This window comes from Bidens hawaiensis, unplaced genomic scaffold (assembly GCF_021521415.1).
Source record: "Bidens hawaiensis isolate Kalapana, Puna unplaced genomic scaffold, B.hawaiensis_p1.1 tig00023051_1, whole genome shotgun sequence".
Classification (NCBI taxonomy): domain Eukaryota; kingdom Viridiplantae; phylum Streptophyta; class Magnoliopsida; order Asterales; family Asteraceae; genus Bidens; species Bidens hawaiensis.
The window spans coordinates 89,685-113,069 of record NW_027493604.1 but is presented as its reverse complement, the minus strand read 5'-3'; the positions used below and the strand labels follow the sequence as shown (position 1 = coordinate 113,069).

The following is a 23,385-nucleotide window of genomic DNA, read 5'->3' as shown; positions in this document are numbered from 1 at the left end:
GGATTGAGATATCTCAAGATCGAAACGAGGGTAATTATTTTTTGGTGCATTTTTTTTAATTTAAATTTTTAGTTTTTGTTTGCACTTTACTAAAGTTTTGTTATTTTTTTTATAGCCGACTTTCATAAACGTCGAGTATTTTAGAGCAAAGTTCGGGAATTGTTTTATGAGCAAGTGGGGAGTAGGGACCGAACCGATAATATGATATCGGGTCAGTGTTTCGATATTCGTAAGTTTGTAGGATTATTTACCAACCTACATAACCGAAATGCAAATCGAATGCGACAGAGTGGGTCCGATGATCTTCAAGTTTTTCAATTCACTTGCGACGAGTGGAAAGCGGAGGTGTTAAGGAAGTACGGGATGGTGAAGACGTTTGACGAGCGCTACTTGTGGGACGTGCTCAAGAAGTGCTCGAAATGGATTATGTTAGTTACTCTGGATGCGGATGTCGGAAAAGAATCGTCTAAACGTACGAAAACTAGCGAGTCCGGCTCCTACGTCTCTTCTAGCGGCTCGGAGACTCAAATTAACTTCGACCTAAACTTGTCCGAGGGCGATTTGAAAGAGCAAGGCTCTAGCTGCCCCCCGGTAGGGAACGTGGGAAAAGAACCGCCGATCACGACTTCGGAAAAGAGATTGCTAGAATGTCAATTGGTCTCGAGTCGATTGGTCAAGCCAAACATAATAGAAACCGGATGAAGAGTTTAGAATTTCTAGCCAAGGACTTTAGCCACCTACCGCCATCCGACCAAGCGATAATGGAGGAAGAAAAAGATCGTATTCGAAAGGAATTGACGAAAAAAAATTAAAAACGCTATTTTTATGTATTTTTTTTAGAGGTTGTTGCATTTTAAATTTATGTTTTTATTTTCCTTTTTATTTATGTTTTAATGAAATGTTTTAATTTAGTATTATTAATATTTATTTAGGATATAGTATTAAAAAAAACTCAACCAAGCCCCGGCTCACCTGGACCATTACACCATTTGAGGCTTGGTCTGGGGGCTTGGTTGACATGCCTAGTCAGCGCCACGTGTCATGAAGATGTTGGTTCACTTGGGGCTCAACCAAGCCCCATTACCCTTAGCCTTACATAATTATATTGTTTGATTTAGTTGGGTGCTCCACAAATCCCTGTCAACTTTGACTACTTGAGATACAATTTAATGTAATTATGAGCTTATTAAATTTAACAAGATGCTCCAAATTTAATTTTTAAGGGTCAAAACACTATCCAACTTCTTTTAAGGCTGGGGCTTTTTTTAAAAAGGCGTTGGGACTTGGGGCTCATAAAATCCTTTTATAAGCTTTTCGTTCAAAAAAAACTCAAGTTTTGATCTACGGTAGCATGTAACATAAATGAATTGCATGGTCGCTTAACCCTAAATCATATATGGCAGATCCGTCCCTAGTTATATGTATGCTGGTTTTGAGTCGGAACGATGAAATTATCATAAAGTTTGTATGTTCTTGGGATCCTCTAGGATCCTAACTACTTACTAAAAAATGATTTATTTTAATAAGTATGATTCATGGATTTACTTACATGGAATCATAACTAAAAGAACAGTGAACTGTTTGGTTCATAAATAAAAACGCAATGAAAATTATTATTTGCTAGCTTTTGTATATTTTTATTCACTTTTGTTTGATTTAAGATAGAGGTGAAAAGCTTACCACTTAAAAGATAGTTCCACTTCCACTTCCACTTCCACTTCCACTTCCACTTCCACTATAACATCCGTATATTGGCCTTTGTCCTCACCTAGTTAATACTGTTCTTATTGGCTTACTGTATGGGTGCTTTTAGTCATTAAAATTCAATGATATGTTAGATTAATTTAGTGGTTAATCTATATATGTATGGCACGAGTAGGACTCTTAGCATATAAGCGAACGAGTGTAGCTGGACTCAGTCTCAAAGGATCACGAACGGAGCTTAAGCTTTAGAAATATAGTTCAAAAAGATCGAGTCGAGCTAGAGCCTTGTGCGATGTGTCAAATGTTTGAAAATCACATCTATGCTATTTGTGATGAATCGCTTGGGTCACTTGTCACTCCTACATCTCATTGAGAGAGCATAGCGATTAAGGAAAGTCATGCAATGGAAGTGCTTGCATTTCCTGTCCGGAGTTGTGACTAATCCATTGATGAGTCCTTGGAAAGACGAGCTCAGTGTCACATATCAAAAGCGAAACAGAATGGTTTGCCCTCAAGGAATGAAATGGGTCTTTTCAAATAAATGAAAAACATGTTTGGTTACCATGAATGAACAGAGAATGAAACTCTAGGATTTTAATTCTTTTAGCCTTTTAGGTATGGATGTTTTTTTTTCATCGTTTAAATCATGAATTACACATAAAACTATATATATGCCTATATGTACGAATCGCATAGAGCTATACAACTAGTATGGTGACCTAGTCAACGCCTTTGGTCAAGTCCATCCATATTTAATGTGATTTGGTAATAAGAAAGAAAGTAAATATATACTCATTATTCAATGATGAACAAGGACAGTTTCAAATTGGTTATTTTAAAACTGAAGAAACCAATCAGATGAAATTCACTTTTAGACCGCACTATATGTGGAAGGAAAGAGTTGTTTTCCACAAAATTATTGCAAATAAAGCTTCATGGGTTGTCCCAGATGATTGGATTGAATTTTGGGATTCCTACAATAAAATATAACAGAAGGGCCTCAAAATGATCATGCATCTGCTTATCTGGTCACCCTCATGCAGGTTTTGCTAGCTGGTTAATTAGCTGGTTGCTGCTGCCATTTTCATCTCTTGTCCTAAGGCCCTACGTAAATATTTGTGTCGCTAAGTTGTGGCAAATTTGTTGGATTAGGGTTGTTCGTAGGAAATCCGTAAGACGTTTTCGTAGGAAGATTGCCTCTTTTGTAGTAGTGTAGATTAAGTTTTAAATCGATCAAGATCCTTTTATTAAAGATTTGACATCTATGTCATATTTCAAACCATGTATCCTATATAAATACTAAACCAATTTTGAGCTTGTATGGGATTGAGTTTGAAAAATGCTTATTGGCTTATTGTCTTTTTCAAAAAGCCATTTTAAAAAGGCAGTATTTAAGGCTTTTGGAAACATGTTTTTTAACCCTTTCAAAAATCTAAAATAAGAAAGATTTTTGTGATTGTCAAACACATTTTAATTTATTGGTTTTTGAAAATACCAATAAGCAAATAAACATTTTTCAAACTCAATCCCAAACATCCTATTAGGGAAACTACCAATCAAGAGGGAGAAATAAAACTGAGTTAGCGTTTGTTATGGAGGAATGGAAGGTGGAATGTAATAAGTCATTCCAAAAGAATGGAAAAAAACATGTTTGGTTACCATGCATGAATAGAATGGATCATTCCAAATGGAATGAAACTCCTTCCATTTTTAGGATTTTCATTCATTTGGGTATGGGTGTGTTTTTTTCATTCTTTCAAGGAATGAAAAAGTCAAAAAGTCAACATCATTATTACTATTATAAAATTACAATTATATTATTATTATTATTATTTTCTAATTATAGTTATTATATTATCATTATCGTTTTGTATATTATAATATAACTATTATTATATTAGAACATTACTACATTATCAATATATTTTATTTTTAAATTAGATGAGTTAACATTTCACAACGCATATACAGTTTAACGATCTCGTTGTAGCACGAGGTCCTAAAAATACTTATTATGAATATTCATTTATTATTAATATTATTTATTTATTTTTTATTATTATTACTAATAAAAATATTAATAATGATAAAATGATTAATCATTTCATTCTTACATAGTAACCAAACATAACAATGGAATGGTAATGATCCATTTTATTTCTTTCTCCATTCCGCTACCACATCCATTCCATTCTCTCATCTTTTCCATTACCCCGTACCAAACATACCCTGAGTATGTGGAATTATAAGATCGATTGTTTCAAAGTGCAAATGTATGTCAGCAATGATGGGCTTGTAGTAATGGGCCAAAAACGATGGGCTTCTAGTAATGGGCCAAAAACGATGCAGTAACTTGGGTATAGAGACTAGAGCTTACACGTTCTAATTGAGATGCACAAAATACCCGGTTCCGGGGTGTATCTGATTCGGAACCGGTTTCTATTCGTAACCGACCTGCGGGTAAGACCTGGTATCCCGGAACAGGACCCGCCGGAACCAGTTCCACCTTTACCCGGTCAAAATCCAACCAAACCCTATCCGAAACCCGTAAAAAACCGGTCAAATACCCGACTATACCCGGAACCGGTTCCTACCCGACCTGGTTTTTGACTTTTGTTGACCATACCTAGAGCCGGTTCCTACCCGACCTGGTTTTTGACTTTTGTTGACCATACCTGGAACCAGTTCCTACCCGTACCCGACCCGCCGGTGAGACCTAGAATCCCGGAACCGGACCCGCCGGAACCGGTTCCACCTTTACCCGGTCAAAACCAACTCGACCCTATCCGAAACCCAAAAAAACCCGGTCAAATACCGTCTATACCCGGAATCGGTTCCTACCCAACTTGATTTTTGACTTTTGTTGACCATACCTGGAACCAGTTCCTACAAAAAACCTGGTTTGTGTACATCTACGTTCTTAAAAATGGGTTCGTCATAGAAAAATCCATGTCAATCGAAATGAGCATCATATGTAACATAAAATGGCTTTAAATCGAGATTATGAAATTATCAAAGCCGCTTAGTCAAAAAAGTTATTTTATAAGATCGATTTTATACAAGGAATAACAAATATCATCACTAAAAGAAATATAGGGTATTGTTTTGTTTATAAATAAAAAATAAAATGAAATCAGAATTATCATGACTTGCTTTTGTGGATTCTTATTCACTTTTGTTTGATTTAAGACAAAACGAAAAAAGAGAATGGTTGAAAAGGCAATGAACATGGGAGGATATAAAGGTGAAAAGCTTATCACTTAAAAGATAGTTCCAAGTTCCACTATAACATCCGAACATAGGAGGAAATATTGGCGACGTTCGGTTGATCTCGAATGAACGGTTTGAGGAGATTATAAAGTCAAAGAAGGCATTGGTGTTAATCATTAACCAAGGCGGGCTATGAGGTAGGACCGGGTGGTCGACTGCCCAAATATTTTTTTGAATTATATATTTTGTTTAAACAGAATATGTATTATTAATGTTTAAAATCAATTACCCAACTAATTTAAGGCCTAAACGTTTTTTTCACATTCGGCCCAAAAAATGTTCACGATTCTCAGAGACAACCCTGATATTAGCTTGGAGAATAAGTTTATATTTATAATTATCGTATTAGTTTTTTAATAAGTTTGTTTTTGTTAAAGTTTCAAATTCCTTAATCATGTTTTTTCTCTGTGAATCGTTGCATTATGTTCTTATTGAGAAATTTTTAGTCATAAAAATTCATTGATATGATGATTAAGTTAGTGGTTTGAATATGTATAACGTGCGTAGGACTCGTAACATATAACTGAGTTTGAAAAACTACGCATGAACCAAGCTTAAATTTTATAAATATAGCTAAAAAAGAGTTGAGTTTGAACTTAGTGTAACGTGCAACGTTTGAAGATCTTGTCTGCAATGAATTGCTTGGGTACAGTGGCTACTTCTACATCTCATCGGGAGAGCTTCAACAATTAAGAAAAGTATAGCAGCTGAAGTGTTTGCACTTCTTCTCATGTAACATTTGTCGAGAGTTGTTATTTGGCATGACAAAGTGCGCGACTCATGTTAATAACAAAGACAAAATTGTATCGTCAATTTGCCTTTGTGTTATCGAGAAAGTTGTTGCCAATCAGTGAGACAGTGACTGAGACAAAATTTGTTACTACAAAATAATCAAAATGGATTTAAAAAACCATAATCAACCTTATTAAATCAAAGGCATAGTGCAAACGGGCCGAGCTGCCTGAGAACTACTCGAGCTCGAACCAAGCCTTAGCCTCAATAAAGCCCGTTTAGAGTTCGAGCCCAAACTTGAGCCAAGCTTTGGCTCGTTTAAGGTATTACACGAGCTCAAGCTGATTTCAAGTTTGTTTACGGTTTTCTCAAAATATATAAAAGCAATTAAAAACTTGAATAAACTAAATCCAAGCCTGAGCCTAGCTCGAGCTTGAGAAAAACTTCACAAACCGAGCTCTAGCTTCTAAAAAGAGCTCGAAACAAGCTGAGCTCGAGCTCTCATAAGTCAAAACAAACCAAACTCAAGTATAGTCAAGCTCGGCTTGACTCGACTCGTTTGCGCTCTAAATCAAAAAGACCATATTTCAAAACAAACAATACATGATATGAGTCTGAAATCATAAAATCATTTAACTATAATAAAAATTGCGCTATTATTATTATTAATAAGTACAAATATAAAACTACAAAACCATAGTCAGAAGAAGTTGGACTAGCGGCACGAGAAATATCCTTTTTTTAATGGAGACGCAAATTCAATTCTTATTTGGGTCAATTCAAAGGATATATGGATGAATGGACGAATCAGAGATTTAATCCCGAGTTTGAACCCGACAGAGGACGAGGGTTTAAGGAATCATCCGGTTCCAGCACATCACGGGAGTATGGTCTTGCAACGATCGAGACATAACCCCGGAAAAATAGGTTTCCATATGAGATTCTTTGTCGTTAAAAAAATAAATATGTATTAAACAAAGTGAGGAAAAAGACTATCATTATTTAACCGCCTTTGGGCCTTCTTGTAGAAGCCAGTCCGTACTCTTTCCAAGTCAAAAAGAAACATTTTTCTAATTTCATATAACTTTATTATTATTATTTATATATTAGAAAAATAATAAAAACATTCTGATTACACTTTTCACCACCATTTCTTTTCGCCTATTTCATCGTATATTGTGGCCGTTTTCATTTTATTATTATTATTATTATTATTATTATTTACTTTCTGGGGTTTAACAATCATGTCTCAATCACCTCACATCATGGACAGTGATGCAATGTAAGCATGAATCATCCATCAATTTTGTATTTTTATTTATGGGTTTGGTTGATTCTATTGAACATGGGTTTACCCTTTTGCATTGTCTTTGTGTTTCAATATTCTTGATGTGTTTCTTGAAATGAGGGTTTTTGGGTCTTTAGTGTGTGATTATGTGTGAAGTTTTGGTTTTTATTTAAGGGTTTTTTTGGGGTTTATTGATCCACTGTTTTTCATCAACTGTGTGTAAAAATATGTGTATGTATGCATATAGAATCACCAATTTCAAGAATCCTAGCTAGGTTAAATGCAAAGTTTTTTATTTATTTATTTATTTATTTTCAAATTTTGAGATGATCAAATGATAGGTTGATGTTTCTTGAAATAGCATTTTGATCATCTGACTATTTGAAATGTAAAATTATTATTATTATTATTATTATTATTATTATTATTATTATTATTATTATTATTATTATTATTATTATTAATGTAAAATGACTATACTCTTGGTGGGTTTGTTTGATTCTATCGAACGAGGGTTTACCCCTTTGCATTGTGATTGTGTTTCAAGATTTTTGGCATGTTTCTTGAAATGGGGATTTTTGGTTCTTAGTGTGTGATTAGGTGTAAAGTTTTGGTTTTTATTCAAGGGTTTTTTTGGGGTTTATTGATCCACTGTTCATCATCAAATGTGTGTAAAAAACATGTATTATTGTGTTCTTGTTTCAAGATTCTTGACATGTTTCTTGAAATGGGGATTTTTGGTTCTTTAGTGTGTGATTAGGTGTAAAGTTTTGGTTTTTATTTAAGGGTATTTTGTGGTTTATCGATCCACTGTTCATCATCAACTGTCTGTGAAATTGTGTATACATATAGACTCACTAGTTTCAAGAATCCTAGATTAAATGCAAAGTTCTTTTTTTTAGATGATTAAAATGCTAAGTTGATGTTTCTTGAAATAGCATTTTGATCGTCTGACTATTTGAAGTGTAAAATGATTATTAGTGATATTAATGTAAAATTACTTGACATTATGTTTTTTTAATGTTTAGAATACTGTTATTTTTGAGGTTTTCTCCAAATTTCAGCTTGTTTTGTTGGAAAACAGGTTGGATGTTTATATTCTTGATTATCTTACAAAGAGGAAACTTAACGCTTCAAGAAGAATATTTGAAGACGAAGCAAAAGTAAACCTTAATTTTCGCGGTAAATGAATATGATAGCTTATTTGTGTTTGTGTTTTTAGCTTTATCTAAATGATTTAACCTTTATATTGTTTTATTGGTTTTTGACACTAGCAATCGATGCTCCGCGTGGTTTCCTATGTGAATGGTGGATGGTTTTCTGGGATACCTTTATTTCTAGGTTCAAACACCACCACGGGTTTATGGAACCAAGCAATGAGGTGAGCTTGCGTTTGAATTCGAAAGTCAAATTGTCAACTGGGATGAGTCAAACTTCACGATTATACTCTTTTAAATCTCCCAGAATGTGTGAATTAACAAATTCAAGTTTATAAGTTTATAGAAAAGATTATTTTACAAGTTGTGGTATGCATATCAATAGAAGTTTATGTCTATTTTGAATTTAAAAGATGATATCTTTGACTTGTAAAGTCAAAGCACATTTCTTTTTATTCTGGCAAATGTTATTCATATAAAGTGAGGTTTATTATATGAATTTTAACTTATGTGGAGTTTAATTACAGAATTTTAGAGTACCACAGCATCAGCAGCAGCAAGGAAGTCAATGTCACAGTCAAAGTCAAAATGTCAATGCAAGTAATGTTGTTACTGGAAGGAACACTTGGGTTGCCGAGGCGTCAGGCCCAATGAGGCAAGCAATTCCTAAGGTAGGAACTATGAAATGGGATTTTCGGTTTTTTTCTTTATGATTTTGCATATAATAATACTTATTAAAAATATATCTTTTTAATTTTTTATATAGCAATGGCATGGAGACAGTGTGAGCTTACTGATGAATCAACTTCAGGAGAATCAATCTTTGGTACCTGCAGCTGTGTGTATCTTTCGGTTATTTCTTTACCGTATGTCATTACTTTATTTTCTAATGTTTCTTGGTGGAACAGGACATAAATGCTATGGTCAATAACTTGATCAATCAAGGTGCTCAAGAGTCCGAGTGTTTACTGAGTGGAGCTCATGGTACTTTTGGATTGACCTTAATACTTATATATATATATGTGTGTGTGTGTGTGTGTGTGTTACTTTTTTAACCTTTTTGAGTAGTTTTGCTGAGTCGGTTTCCATTCTTGTTGTAAAAGACTTGGAAAGTTTGATACTTTCAAGAATGTAAATTAAGCTTTAAATAATCGGAACTGACTTGTTTAATTTCATAAGTTGGATTATTCACTTATGTTTTTGCTGTATGTTTCAGCAGCAAGTGGAGTGTTAAATAATGTGCCTTTAAAGGGAGTGCCACTGACGGTGCGTCCGAACCTAATTTCTACATTAATATATTAATTTCAGCTGATTATTCAATATTGTATAATCACTTTTAGAACTCAAGGTGAAACACATACTACATATTTGATATGTGAGTATATTATGGAAATAAACAGGGACCGGATGGAATGCGGGCACGAATTCATCAGCAGCAAGGTCAGGGTGCACTACACCCGCCCTCACTATCTTACCAAGGTCAAAACGAGGGTCAAAGTCAGCCTCCTAATGAAAGAAAAAGAAGTCAAAGTGATGGTCAACTTAATCATCAGATGGAAAACATGAGAAAGCGGCCATTGATGGCTTTGAGTGTTGCTAATACATCAGGAACTGCAACTGTTACAGGAGACTGCTCAAATTTAGCAGAAGCATCACTGCCTCATTCTCCGCATAACGATAAGGTGCATTTGGTTGCCGGTTTGACCTGTTGGCTAATTTGAGTTGACCCTAATCAACCCATTCTTTATTAATATTATCAAATTATTTTGCAGATTAATATTGATGAGTATTTGAATTATGGAGCATTGGATGGAAATGATAATTCCCAGTTATCTCGGCCGGGTAAAGAAGCTGATGTGGACCCCTCTAACGGTATGTAGATATTGGTTCAGGTCCTGTTTAATGCCATTTAACATTTTATTTTTATGGACCCCGTTGGATAATTAACTTTTTTTGGGGGGTAAAAGGGTTCACATTTTTGGAAATTGGAAGTGTTCACGCAACTAGCGTTAATTGTTGTGACATCTCGTTTGATGGAAAACTGGTTGCGGTTGGCGGGCAAGACAAAAAGGTGTTACCTTGACTTTACTTTTTTTTTCTTTACTTTTTTTTTCTATTAATTTAATAATAATTGTGCGCAGGCGAGATTATGGTGCACAACTTCCCTTGAAACTAAAGACACACTTGATGGACATTCACAAGCAATAACTGATATCCGTTTCAGTCCCTCTATGCTACGCATTGCTACTTCTTCGCTTGACAAAACCGTCAAGATTTGGGATCTTGAAAATGTAAGTCAATTGCTTCTTTTCCTTTTTCTTATATGAATGGTGGGTCGGGTCGACTAAAAAAGGGTGAATTTTGAAATGGGTCGGGTCGGGTCGAGTTGACCTGAAAACTTTGTTCCCTTTTGAACATGTTTATAAATAATTAGCATGTCAAATACGAGTACAGTTATATTGTTTCAGTGACAGTTGGAATAAATGGGTAACTTTTTTGTGGGCTTGAGACAGAGTGGTTGGCCCGCAAATGTTTTTTTTGTAGTTACATTTTTATAATTATATTGATAGACTTGACGAATTGTAATATGCAGCCGGGCAGATTAATCAAGACAATCACAGGGCACACTGGGCCAGTTATGTCGATTGATTTTCACCCTAAAAAAGAGGACCTAATTTGCTCTTGTGATGACTCGGAGACTCGTTACTGGAACATCAAGAATGCTGGTTGTGTTAAAGTTAGCAAGGTACATAAATAAAGAAATAAATAAAAACAAGACTCATAATCACACCTTGTGTTGGTGGTTAATCTTTATTTATTATTTTTTTAGGGTGGTGCGAATCTCGTTAGATTTCAGTCTGGTACCGGGAAGCACATTGCATCTGTTTCTGGAAAGTCTGTTTCTTTATTGGATTTGGAGAATAATCACGCTCGTAGGAATACTTTAAAGGTTGATTATTAGTTTATGTAAAGGTTTAATATTAGTTATTTCAGCCTTATTATATTTTAATTATTATTTTTCGTTTGATGCAGGGACATGGATCAAATGTTCAGTCTTTATGCTGGGATTCATCGGGCGAGCATTTGATATCCGTAAGCGAGGAGTCGCTAAAAGTGTGGAGAATGGATTTGGGTGGGAAAGCAAACTGCATTCATGATCTAAGTGTTCCCGGAAAAAGATTCCGTTGTGGAATATTCCATCCGTGTTATCCTTCTTTGCTCATAATTGGCTGCTATCAGGTACAAAGATCACATTTTTAGAACACTTTTTGTTTATTTTTAAATAAGTTTTAGAGTAAAGTACTCTTTTTGTACCCGAGGTTTGGCCATTTTAACTAGTTACTGTGGTTTCATCTTTTAACCCTTTTCATTTTACATGCGAGTAGAAGGGTAATTTAGTCATTTTACATGTAAGGTACTAGTTATGAAAAATATCAAGGGTATTAATAGTTGGGGGGCTATTTGTGTACTTCACTTTAAAAAACAAAATAATAAAGTATAAACAAAATTAAAAGTTATATTATAATCAAGGTTGCAAAAATCGCTAGGCGGACCCTAGGCGGCCGATTGGGGAGTTGGGAGTACTCGGACATGGTAAATATAAAGAAAATTAGTTTTTGGATATTATATATTTGTCAAAATAAACATAATTCACGTCAAAAAGGTACTCTAGCTGACTCGCCGACTTTTGAATGGCTTTTAACTGTGAGAATCCTAGCCCGACTTTTGACCACCTAGCCCGACTTTTAAAAATTCCCAGCCCGACTTTGACCGCCTCCAACTAATTCAGGCCGACTTGGAATCTGACTTTTACAACACTTATTGTAATCTTTGTTTCTAACATATACTGATTTTGTTAATGTTTAAGAGTATGGAGCTATGGAACATGGCGGAGAACAAGATGATGATGCCGGTTGAAGAACCTATTTCTGCACTTGTGGTATCGGGCTCTGGTTTGGTAGCATCGGCTGGTCACAATGACAATGTCCTTAAGCTTTGGAAGTAGTTTAGTTTCGACACGTTTAGTGTATTTTGGTGTTTTGGAGTAGTAAATAAATCTTTTGGTGACATTGGCGGATTTTATATGAATAGGTTTTTGGCATATAACTATTCATGTGCTTAATAGTAGATTTTCGAAAGGTGATATGATGTGTTCATCATAGTTGCATATAGTTGGTATGAGGTGATGAGGACCGCTTTGTTGGTTTTGCTCAGACCAATATTGTTATATGCGTTACTGTCTGTTTGTTATGCGACGGGCTCCACCTGGACATATGTTATATGCATCATTGTCGGTTTGTTATGCGACGGGCTCCACCCAGACCGATGTTATGCGTGTGATGTCACTGTCGGTTATGTGGTGGAGCGCATTTAGTTATGAGAAGATGCGATGTTTGTCTTTTAGTACTTTTCGTCTTGCTAAGCTGGAGTGATTCAATGTTGCTTTTATCGATCCGATCTTACCTCTACACGAATACTGAGTTGTGTTTTAAAGGGCATATTATATTGACAGATTTTGCACATAGCCAGTGATATAAAAGTATTATAAACCAATGAATTTGCAAGTCACAAACTATGCTGCAAATACAACACTAGGAAAGGATTATTATTCAATCCGAAAACAGAAAGAATAAATCTAAAAAAACTCTACAACATATTCTATATATATAACTAATTTCACAAATTTGAAATGTATTCTATATTGTTTTAGTTGATAAAAAGTACATAACTCCCAACATTCTTGGCTTTCTTCCTTTACCTCTTTTGGAAGACAAACGATTTGATAGCGAAAGCAAAGATAACCGCAAACAAGAAGCAGAAGCCAAACACCATGAAAACCGCAACACCAAGGAAATCATGTCTGTAACCAAACACTTTGCTGACCAATACATTTATAGGCACAGTAGTGACGCCATCTGATAATGTCACATGGTTATCTAAGTCCCCATACTGAGATACGAAGAGCCCGTATAGAGTCCATGCTACCGGGTTGGCCCAATAATACCACCTCCACCATATCGGAATCCTCTGCAATCACCATTCCAAAAATCAGTATGCATACATAATAGATACGAAGAGAAAACTCATTCTTCGTGAGAAAACCAAAAAACTCCATACTACATATATGCAGTATATTATACTACACATATAATATTAGTACTACAAATGTGTAGTATATACTGCAAATTAGGGGTGTGCAAGAAACCCAAAAAACCGAACCAAAACAAAAACTGATGGTTTGGTTTTATGTTTTTGTAAAAACCAAACTAACGGTTCAATTTTGGTTGCATGTAATAAAAACCGAAAAAACCGAACCGAATTTATAGATTTTTATTTTTATTTTAAGTCATTTATAAGAATTTAATATATATGTAACTAAAATACTTTTGGTCAAACGTATAATAGTCTATTAGTTAACAACTAATAAAATTATTTATACTTAAATTCATTATTTTCGGCCAACTTTCTTTTCGGCCTAAAATTTTCAAGCCCAAAACGCTAAAACCGAAAAACTGAAACCAAAGCGCAAACTGAAAAATCCTAAATCGAATGGTTCAAAAATCCAAAAACCGACCTTTTGGTTTTTGGTTTGGTTTTAGCCCAAAACCGCACCATGCGCACCCCTACTGCAAATACAGTATGGAGTTTTTTTAGTTTTCTCATGATCTCTCCCCTATGCATGTGTATTTCATCTAAACACTCAAGAAGTGTTTATACGCTTTCAAAAAAACACAATAAACAGATAGAATACCTTATGAGGAATCATAAAACCACTGAAAAGATTCCACAGCATGTAAAAGGGAGCAGCGATAATGGCGGCTACATTATGATTCGGTGTCACAGCAGTAGTCATCATCCCATAAAATGTGAAGTATAGCATCGTTACATACATGAAATATATGTACCATATAAACTTCCATGTGGTCCATTCAAATACAGCCAGAGAGTAAAATATGGTACTGTAAATAAGTGCTTGTGCTAACACATATGGAAACTCAATTGCACCCTACAAATAAAACATATAGATAATTTAGATAAAGTTTTATATATGTTAATATTATTATTATTTGGAAGATAAAAACCGACCTGTGCAAAGGCAAAGGGTAGAGCTGAATACATGCCGGCAGCTCTTTCTCTGTAAGAAACGAATCTTTCTACAGAAACGACGGGTTGGACAGCTGTCGCGTTAGTAATCCCTATAAATAGTACGGCTATGTACATGGATCCCATGGCATTAAATAAATCCTGCTGACTCTCCCTAATATGTCAAATTAAAACAAATTAAATTAAATCATAGCTAGAATGATGATAGATAATTAAGCATTTGATACACACCGTTTAGAACCGAATTTCCAGCATATTGTTCCAAGCATGAGTGAAATGATAGTGGTGTAGAAAAACCGAACTGCAGTGTACTGCGGGTTTCGCCAGTATGAAAGATATTGCTTCCAAAGACATGTGGCAAACTGATCCGTGTAAGATCGCGAGTACTTGGTTGGAAAATGCAGTTTGTTTGAATTATTTCTTGGTTTCTTTAGCCTTTCGACCAACTCTCTATTGCGTCTGTAAAAACATATAATATGAATTATTTTAATAAATAATTATTTTCTCAAATATATATATATATATACATACATATATATATATATATAGGGTTTGGATAAAAAACAAATTAAATTAGCGTGCTAGCCGGAAGAATCAAGTAGTGTAATTATTATACAACATAGTGTAATTATAGTGTAGTGTAATTACAGCATAGTGTAATTACACTACAATGTAATTACATAATTAAACTGCTTGTATATATAATTACACTACTTGATTCTTGCAGTTAGCACGTTAATTTAATTTGTACGTTAACTTTCCCTATATATATATATATATATATATATATATATATAAAATCACAACACTTACACGAATAATTTGGACTGTCTGTAGACCTCAGCAAAGTCAACACCTAATCGGGCTTCTTCTGCCGGTGAAGTAACCTCTAACATCCATGTTGCGGGATTATATCCGGATTTTATTTTCCTCACTCCTTCAATTGCCTGCATAACATATATATGATGAAACATATTGATATGATCAATCTGACCCGTTAGCTGAAAAATATAAGCAAACCAAACCTCAAAATAATCGACAAGTTTGCATGATTTGGGACCAAGTGGACCTGCGTAAATGAGTTGTCCTCCTCGCTTCATAAACAAGAGCTGCATAACAGTATAAATCAATTTGCTTTAACAATGACATCTTTATTATAAAGGAAATAAGTTTCTTGTATCAATAACCTCATCAAAGGCCTCGAAGATGTCGATACTGGGTTGGTGTATTGTGCAGACAATAGTTCGGCCCGTGTTTACAATGTTTCTAACCGTCCTCATGACTATGGCTGCAGACCTTGCATCTAACCCTGAAGTTGGTTCATCCATGAACACTATAGATGGGTTTGCAACTAACTCAACGGCTATAGTCAACCTTTTTCTTTGCTCGGTTGATAAACCATCAACACCAGGCAGACCAACCAATGCACCCTTTATTGGTGTGAGCTCAACAAGTTCCATCACTTCCTCAACAAATATCTAATAGAGAAAAATAAAAATAAAAAATTTAACTGTAATAAAATGCATACGACATTCTAGAAGGCATGGGTTATTCAGACACCAGGATGTTATATATGCGACTTGTATAGCCACATACAAGTTGTATAGATATTAGACGGTGTGGAAACCCTAAGCAAGTCGTATAGCGTGTAAACGAGTGAAGATGAAAATTTTGAACAAAGAATGAGATATTATGGCTATACAAGGCGTATATGGCCTCTACGAGACATATACTTCATCCGCAAAGAACTATATGAGTCACATAGGGCTAAACGAGGCATATACGAGGCGTATTGGGCCTATATGAGGCGCATAGTTCTTCAGTGATGAACTATATGCCTCTCGTACTATACGAGACGTTAGGGCCTATACGGCTCGTATAGGTCTATACAAGTCGAACAGACATGTCAAACTGCAGGTCAGACACTTCCATACCATTGTCATGCACGCAATGTGTATTCGACCAGTATAGGCCTATACGAGTCGTATAGGCCCTAAAAACACCAGGGGGATGGTGTCCGAATATAGCATCCCTTTTAGATTGCTAATATTTATTAAAGATGTACCTTTTGTGTTTTGCAGTCAACATCTGAAGGTAAACGAAGCCAAGCAGAGAATAGAAGTGATTCAAGAACAGTCAAACAAGGCGAATGAATGTCGTTTTGCTCACAATAACCAGAAACTCTAGCAAAAGTTTCTTGTGACTTCGGATATCCAGAAATATAAATGCTTCCCTCTATTACTCCACCGGTCTTTCTGCCAGCTAATACATCCATTAAAGTGGTTTTACCAGCTCCGCTTACTCCCACTAATGCAGTAAGTACACCGGGCCTGAATGCTCCCGTAACATTCACCAATAACTGTAATCTATCTTCTACAATCCCTTGCTGCTTCAATTCCTGAATACATACATAATCATGTAATGTTAGCCAAATTATTTATTTATAAAATAACAAAAAAAGACTGAGAATAATGATGTCAAGGTACATACCGGAGGGACATCAACGTAATAATTGATGTTGCTGAATGCCATGGAAAGTGGCTGGAATGGTGGAACCATGCCTCTTTGATTAATATTCTTTCCTGATAAATGATAATACACAGTTTTGATTCATCAGCTTATATGTAGAGAATGAGTTGTTGAATTTATACTATTATCGGTAATAAAGTATTCAGATTACATCGAAACAGAAGGTAAGCGGGCAACAAGCTGCACCGCTATCCCTTTTTGAATTGCAAAACCCAATCTTTTAAAAACTACATTTGCGGATCTTGGAGTCATAATGTTGGCACAAATGGAACAAAAACTTATGCCTCAAGGGCCAAGGCCACATAGTGACCCAAACGGGACAAATGCCATCTTTTGGTGACTTAAATGAATGTACAGAAAGAAGTATAACAACTACCATGACAAAAGTAAAAGTACATTGGTATTATCAGTCAATCAAATCCGACCCATTTTGACCCATTAGCCAACAGGCCCATAAGCTGCCTCTAAATGTTATTATGAAGCAATGCTTACCAGTGAAAGAGCCTGAATGCTCCAAAAACTCTCTGAGCTGAATGACAACACTTTCACCGTTCTCTTTTCCATCTTTGTCCTTGACTTCTTCCTTTGAAACGACAGCTTGACTCCTTCCCAAGGCTATAAGTTATAAAGAAAGCTATTAGAATTTTGTTACGCATCTTTATTCCTCAACAAACACTATATTTAAAAACTATATTATATAGAAAGCAGAGATGGCTTACGGTTAAGGTACGATAAAAAGAAAGTGAAAAGGGCATTGAATAAGAGTGTATATCCAAGCAAGGCACCGACACCAATCCAATACCAATAAGTCTGAGGGAAAATACTGCGTGCTTTCAGCACCTTTTCGCCTAATGTCATCATTGATTGATTCACTCTCTGCATGAATACTTCGTTAATAACATACATGCAATTAAAAAATTAACCATATCTAGATATACTTTGAAGAGAGATAGTTTACTTTATCCCAAGAATGCCCATGAAACTCATTCACAGACGCAGCATCTTGAGCATACATCAAAGGTGAAATCCAGAAACCCCAAATCCACCAACTTGGTATGCTATCTGTTACAATGCAGAAAATTTATAAAATAAAAAAAAAGGAAAGAATGTTAAAAAAATTATTAATATTAGTACAGTAATCACCAAAAAAAAAAGATAAATTTACCTCTTGATATAACATATCCACCAAGAGCCATAACAATCAACATAGCAAAAGATCCAAAAGTATTAGCCACAATCATATTACGCCCCAACGATCCCATCAAACGGAAAAGACTGATAGACATTTGGTGTAGGAAGAAATACAGCAGAAACTGCTTCAAGAACCTGAAAAATTTTACAAATTAAAAAAAAAATTATAATCCACCTGATTTTGACTTATGTGGAGAATCAAGCTGTATATAGTGTACCTGATAATATTTGGATCAAGTCCGACAACATAGTATGTAACCACCACCCAAATACCAGACTCAATGAGTGAAGTTGGGATACTTAAAACCCAAGAAGGGAGTGTGTAAACCCAACAAGGGTAGAAATGTAAATCTCTATGCTTGTAGAGCACCGGGAGCTTTGCAACTAACATTGATACTTCTGTGAACCCGTTAAAGAGAAGAATAACCATAGAAAAGTAGAGTTCCCCGAGATATAGCCCTCCATCATCAACCGTGTTATGATGCAAAGTTGTCCGGAAGAAAACACTCATTGTGATGAATGCAACAAACAGAAGCTGGAAAAAAGCATTATATTTAGTTAAATCGTTTAGCTTAATCCATTTGACCCGTTAAAAATAAAACATAACCCAAATCGACTCAACGGGTCAAAACGGGTCACATTACCTGAACGAATTTGAAAACATAGATAAATGAGTTCCGTTGCATGAGTAACAATTGCCAGTCAAAACTTGTCCTAAGAAGTTCGCTTCTCTTTACACCATAACTAGAAGTTGACAATGCTGCTGGATGATTATACCGTCTGTCAAACGGAACATTTAACTCCTCAACTAAGTTCTTCCCAACTCGATATGAACGAAACGCTTCAGAAAACTTTTTGACCGGAATGTAACAATAAGGTCGATTTGGAGAAGACCAATATTGCTCTTGATCCTTCGCAGAAACAACCTGTAGCATATAGTTTATGTAAATAAATGAAATAAAAAAATATGGATATTAGGCATGCTATACATTATACATATTTATATTCACGTATAAAATGTATAACTTACTTCTTGAAGGAAATCTGCAACATTTTTTCTTTTGGGACAGTGAAATCCCATAGACGCAAAGAAATCAAGAGCAGCGTTTCGTGGACCTTGGTATACGATGTGTCCCTCACATATGAGTATAACATCATCAAACAAATCATAAGTTTCGGGAGCAGGTTGAAGAAGAGAAACCACTGTCGTTCCATCAAGTGCACGTGTTGAATGTTTAAGATACTGAATTATTTGGTAAGTGGTTGAGCTATCAAGACCGTTCGATATTTCATCCATGAGAAGAACTCTAGACGGGCCCACCAACAGTTCACTGGTTGTAAGCCGTTTCTTTTGCCCGCCGGATATCCCTCTGAGCATTTCATCTCCAACCAAGGTGTTTGCACATGTATCCAAGCCTAAGATCTTTGTCAGGTTAAAACATTAGTACTTTAAATTTTACATATTATTGAATATCCACAACAAGATATGTTTTATGTTTATAAATACCTTTAGAATGTACTCCACAACAAGAGACGTTTCGTGTCCCCCTAACGCCAACGCCTAGAAAACAACATATGTATTATAAATTTAAATAATGAAGGAAGAAAAGACATGCCTGATGTCTCGCATACCTTCATAAATATATCCAAATCTTCATCAGGTCTAATTCCAGCAATCTTTTCTCTTCTTGTAAGTTCGGTAAGCATATCTACAATGCAGACCTGTCATTCATCATTTTTGCACCCGAAAAAACATGCATATTACATGTAACATACTAAACAAACAGTATCTCCAAGAGCTTACCATACTGAAATCCAACGCCTTGACAACGTGCAGATAAGTCAAGAGTTTCTTTAACTGTCATTTCTGCAATATGCCAATCTTGTTGACTGACATAAGCCGATGTTCTCTGAGGAACAAACTCCTTAAGACCGTGCCCATTGTAGGAGATCTTCCCTGACACCTTTGAGATAATCAAGATGTTAAACAAAGGATTTATAAACGAAACCGTGTTATTGCAGACACAAAGTTAATACCTGCAAATGGTTTCCAAGGCGACCAGCGAGGGCTAACAACAGAGTTGTCTTTCCAGAGCTCGGAGGACCAAGAAGCAATGTCATTCTGCATATATAAAGTTACTAATCGTTAATCATAATCAATAGATTGAAACTTTTACTACCAAAACAATATTTTGACTCGATTTCGCACCTTGAAGGTCTAATAATCCCACTAACATCATCCAAAATGGTCAGTTTTCTTCTATTCCCTTTGTATATCCTCAATTGTCTTAAGAAAGCCTGTTTCAAAGTTAACGAATTGTAACCGATAAAAAGCCGCAAATTCTTAGCTTGATCGATGGATATTCAATTAAGTAATCGTACCTCGGTCATGTTAACAATGAAATTGGTAATGGTTGGCAATGCTCTACTACCAACATGAACAAAAGTTTCTACATTTAAATTCTGAAATCTGACTTCAATCTTTGGAAATTCCAAATCCACACTGCAATTTAAACATAAAAAACTTTAGAAAAAACAAAATGCGTATAAAGTAATGCTTGCAAATTTCATACATGTTTATACCAATTGACTAATTAAGACTTGAATCTAGCATTTCTTTCAACATAAATCACAATCTAGAGTAAAGATTCTAAATTTAATAGATTGTAAAAAAAAAAAAAAGGATGTGCGTGAAACCGAAAAAACCAAACTGAAACAAAAACCAACGGTTTGATTCTATGATTTTTGCAAGCCGAACTTACAGTTCAGTTTTGGTTTTGCGTGTAATAAATACCGAAAAAACAAAACCGAATTTATAGACTTTTAATTATTAATAAATGCGTAACATAAATAATTTTCTCAAATTTATTATAAGCAATTAGCTATTAATTAACAAAATGATTTGAGGCCAAAATTCATTAATTTAGGCCAAAAAAACCCCAAAACTTTCAAGCTCACCTCACAAGACCGAAAAAACCAAAACCCGACACCAATACGACCAAACCCAAACCGAAACCCAAACTATTTTCGATTTTCAAAATTAAAAACCCGAAGTTCCAATTTCATCATAAAACCAACCCAAACAAAAACCGAAATCGCACCCAAACCAAAAATAGAAACCCAAAAAAACCAAAACTGGACCCAAACCGAAAACCAAACTATTTTCAAAATTAAAAAATCCAACGCCTCGATTTCTGCCCAAAACCGACCCAAACAAAAACCGAAACCACACCCAAACCAAAAATAGAAACCAAAAAAAAAAACAAAACCGGACCCAAACCGAAAACCAAACTATTCTCAAAAATTAAAAAACTAATCGCCTCGGTTTCATCACAAAACCGCCCCAAACCGACCCACACGCTCCCACCACCACAAACTCCAAACCAAACACAATACAGATCAAGTTAAATTAAATTACGCATCAAATCTCCGTCTCATCCGGTCAAAAAACCGCCTCCGGTCCTCATCATCATCGCTCAACACCCGGTCCAACACCAGCTTCAGCTCCTCAAGCTGAAGCTTATTAACCTCCACCTCCTTCGAGTCTCCAACAATATCCGTAAATATGCCTTTTCGAACCCGATTATAAGTCGGCAACCGCTCGATTGCCGCCCACCGCAACGCCTCCTCGTCGTCACCGTCTTCACGGAACGAGGATGATCTGGCCGATAGGTTCTCGGCTGAGTTCCACATTGTGGAGAAGAAGATGAAATTGAAACCCTAGATTAGATTTGAATGCAAATGCCAAGGCAAAGGCTTCTTATCATGTACATAATATTAATAATATGTAGTTGTAATTGTGGTTGTTGTTCAAGTAGTTGAGTGAGAGCATTAATGGCGGGTTTTATTTTCTCTCTCTTTCTGTAATAAACTCTTTTGAGCAAAACGTTAACTTTTTATTTTATTATATTATATATATATATATATTATTATATATATATTCCTCACCCTATCACTTTTTTCCCCGGCATAAATTACTTTTATATTTAGGACGGTAAACGAATCTGAGTTTGAGTTCGAGATTCTTTTTACAAATCATCAGCTTGGCTTGTGAGTTGCTTTTCAAATTTGGGTTTGGCTGGTTTAATAGTAATTATTAATTTGTATATTTTTTATATGAGAATATTTCATAGAATGGTAATCAAGTTTTAAAAGTGTTCCAATTAGGTCACTCGTGTAATATTTTCCTAAATCAGGTTACTAAATCTTCAAATGGAGTCTCACCGATTTTTGTGTGTGTCGGGAAATAAATGGAGGATAAGATGTAGGGGTTGGAATTTGCAATATATGTAGTTAAATTTAAATAATTTAAAAAACGTTAACTATATTAAAATTTGAAAATAAAAAATAAAATCCACGTCGCCACTCAACGTCAACATAAAAAAAAGATAAAAAGATTTCCTATGTGAAACAAAAAAGAAAATGGCTAAAAAATCATGTTAAAATCTATAATTTAATAAAATATGAAAGTTTGGTGACTTAATTGAAACACTTTTTAAAATTAAGTTACTTAATTGGAACACTTTTAAAACATGATTACTATTCTATGAAATTGGCCATTTTTTATGTAGTTTCATAAAAAACCTTAAACGAGCCAAAGTTTGGCGTGAGCTCGTGTAGTACCTGAAACGAGACAAAGCGCGACTCGAGTTTGGTCATGGGGCGTGAAATTAATATATTGAAATCCAACAAAGGTGAAAATTTAAAAAATATATAAGGCTGGTTAAGGCTTAACGAGTCTAAACGAGCTTAAGGCTCTCAAGTTCGGACTCAATACCTAAGCGAACTTTATTTGAGGCTCGGGCTCAGCTCAAGCTCGAAAAAGCTCGGTTTGTTTTGAATTTTTTTTATCAATTCAAGTAACTTACGAGCAGCTCGACTCGTTTGCACCCTTATTTTTTAACAATGATTCGTGTTTATGGACCCTAATCTAATTTTTAAATAAATTTAGAATATATTATATCACCAGCTACCATTAGGTCAAATGTGCTTTAGCTATTAAATTACTTATTAATATTGATGTTTTAAAACTAGTTTTTGATAGCATTTATTAAATTGTTTTTGATAAATGTATTTAGTAAATTATTTTTTAATGATATAGCTTTTAAAGTACATTATTTAGTATGTATATAACTTTTAAACTGATAACTTTTTGAAGAAAAGAAAACGAGTACACACATGATTACTGGATAGTACAATTTTGGTCTTTAACCGATAAAGTACATGTAGCAAATAGACCATCAAAATTCTTCATGTGTTTTAGAAGTGTTGTATGCATGTTTTATTGGTGGCAATGGTAAGGTATGGGATGAGTTTTGATAATCTCATTGTTACAGTCCATTACAAAGTTCTATGATCGATAATCCAGATAGGCTTGAATTTCATTTTTTTTAATTATATATATTATTT

General features: G+C 34.9%; 2 protein-coding genes across 2 annotated transcripts; one reads left to right on the top strand and one right to left on the bottom strand.

Moving 5' to 3' along the window:
* The first annotated feature begins 6,848 nt into the window (after positions 1-6,848).
* Positions 6,849-12,244, top strand: LOC143566768 (transcriptional corepressor LEUNIG_HOMOLOG-like). Its single transcript, XM_077053375.1, has 15 exons — positions 6,849-6,988; positions 8,079-8,176; positions 8,269-8,375; positions 8,679-8,822; positions 8,918-8,977; positions 9,060-9,135; positions 9,368-9,417; positions 9,552-9,833; positions 9,924-10,023; positions 10,119-10,222; positions 10,293-10,442; positions 10,745-10,897; positions 10,982-11,101; positions 11,185-11,391; positions 12,020-12,244. Exons 1-15 carry the CDS (start codon positions 6,951-6,953, stop codon positions 12,155-12,157), a joined length of 1,827 nt encoding a protein of 608 aa, XP_076909490.1. The 5' UTR covers positions 6,849-6,950; the 3' UTR covers positions 12,158-12,244.
* Positions 12,245-12,802: 558 nt separating this feature from the next.
* Positions 12,803-21,700, bottom strand: LOC143566773 (ABC transporter G family member 32-like). The gene is made up of 23 exons (XM_077053380.1): positions 21,395-21,700; positions 20,359-20,479; positions 20,186-20,274; positions 20,014-20,098; positions 19,781-19,940; positions 19,609-19,685; positions 19,484-19,537; positions 19,007-19,399; positions 18,621-18,902; positions 18,195-18,511; positions 17,951-18,111; positions 17,744-17,847; positions 17,505-17,661; positions 17,278-17,400; positions 16,747-16,838; positions 16,322-16,654; positions 15,444-15,734; positions 15,282-15,365; positions 15,070-15,203; positions 14,488-14,715; positions 14,239-14,410; positions 13,904-14,158; positions 12,803-13,179 (listed from the first exon to the last, which is right to left on the bottom strand). The coding sequence occupies exons 1-23, from the start codon at positions 21,667-21,669 to the stop codon at positions 12,907-12,909; spliced, it is 4,260 nt and encodes a 1,419-aa protein (XP_076909495.1). The 5' UTR covers positions 21,670-21,700; the 3' UTR covers positions 12,803-12,906.
* Positions 21,701-23,385: the final 1,685 nt, after the last annotated feature.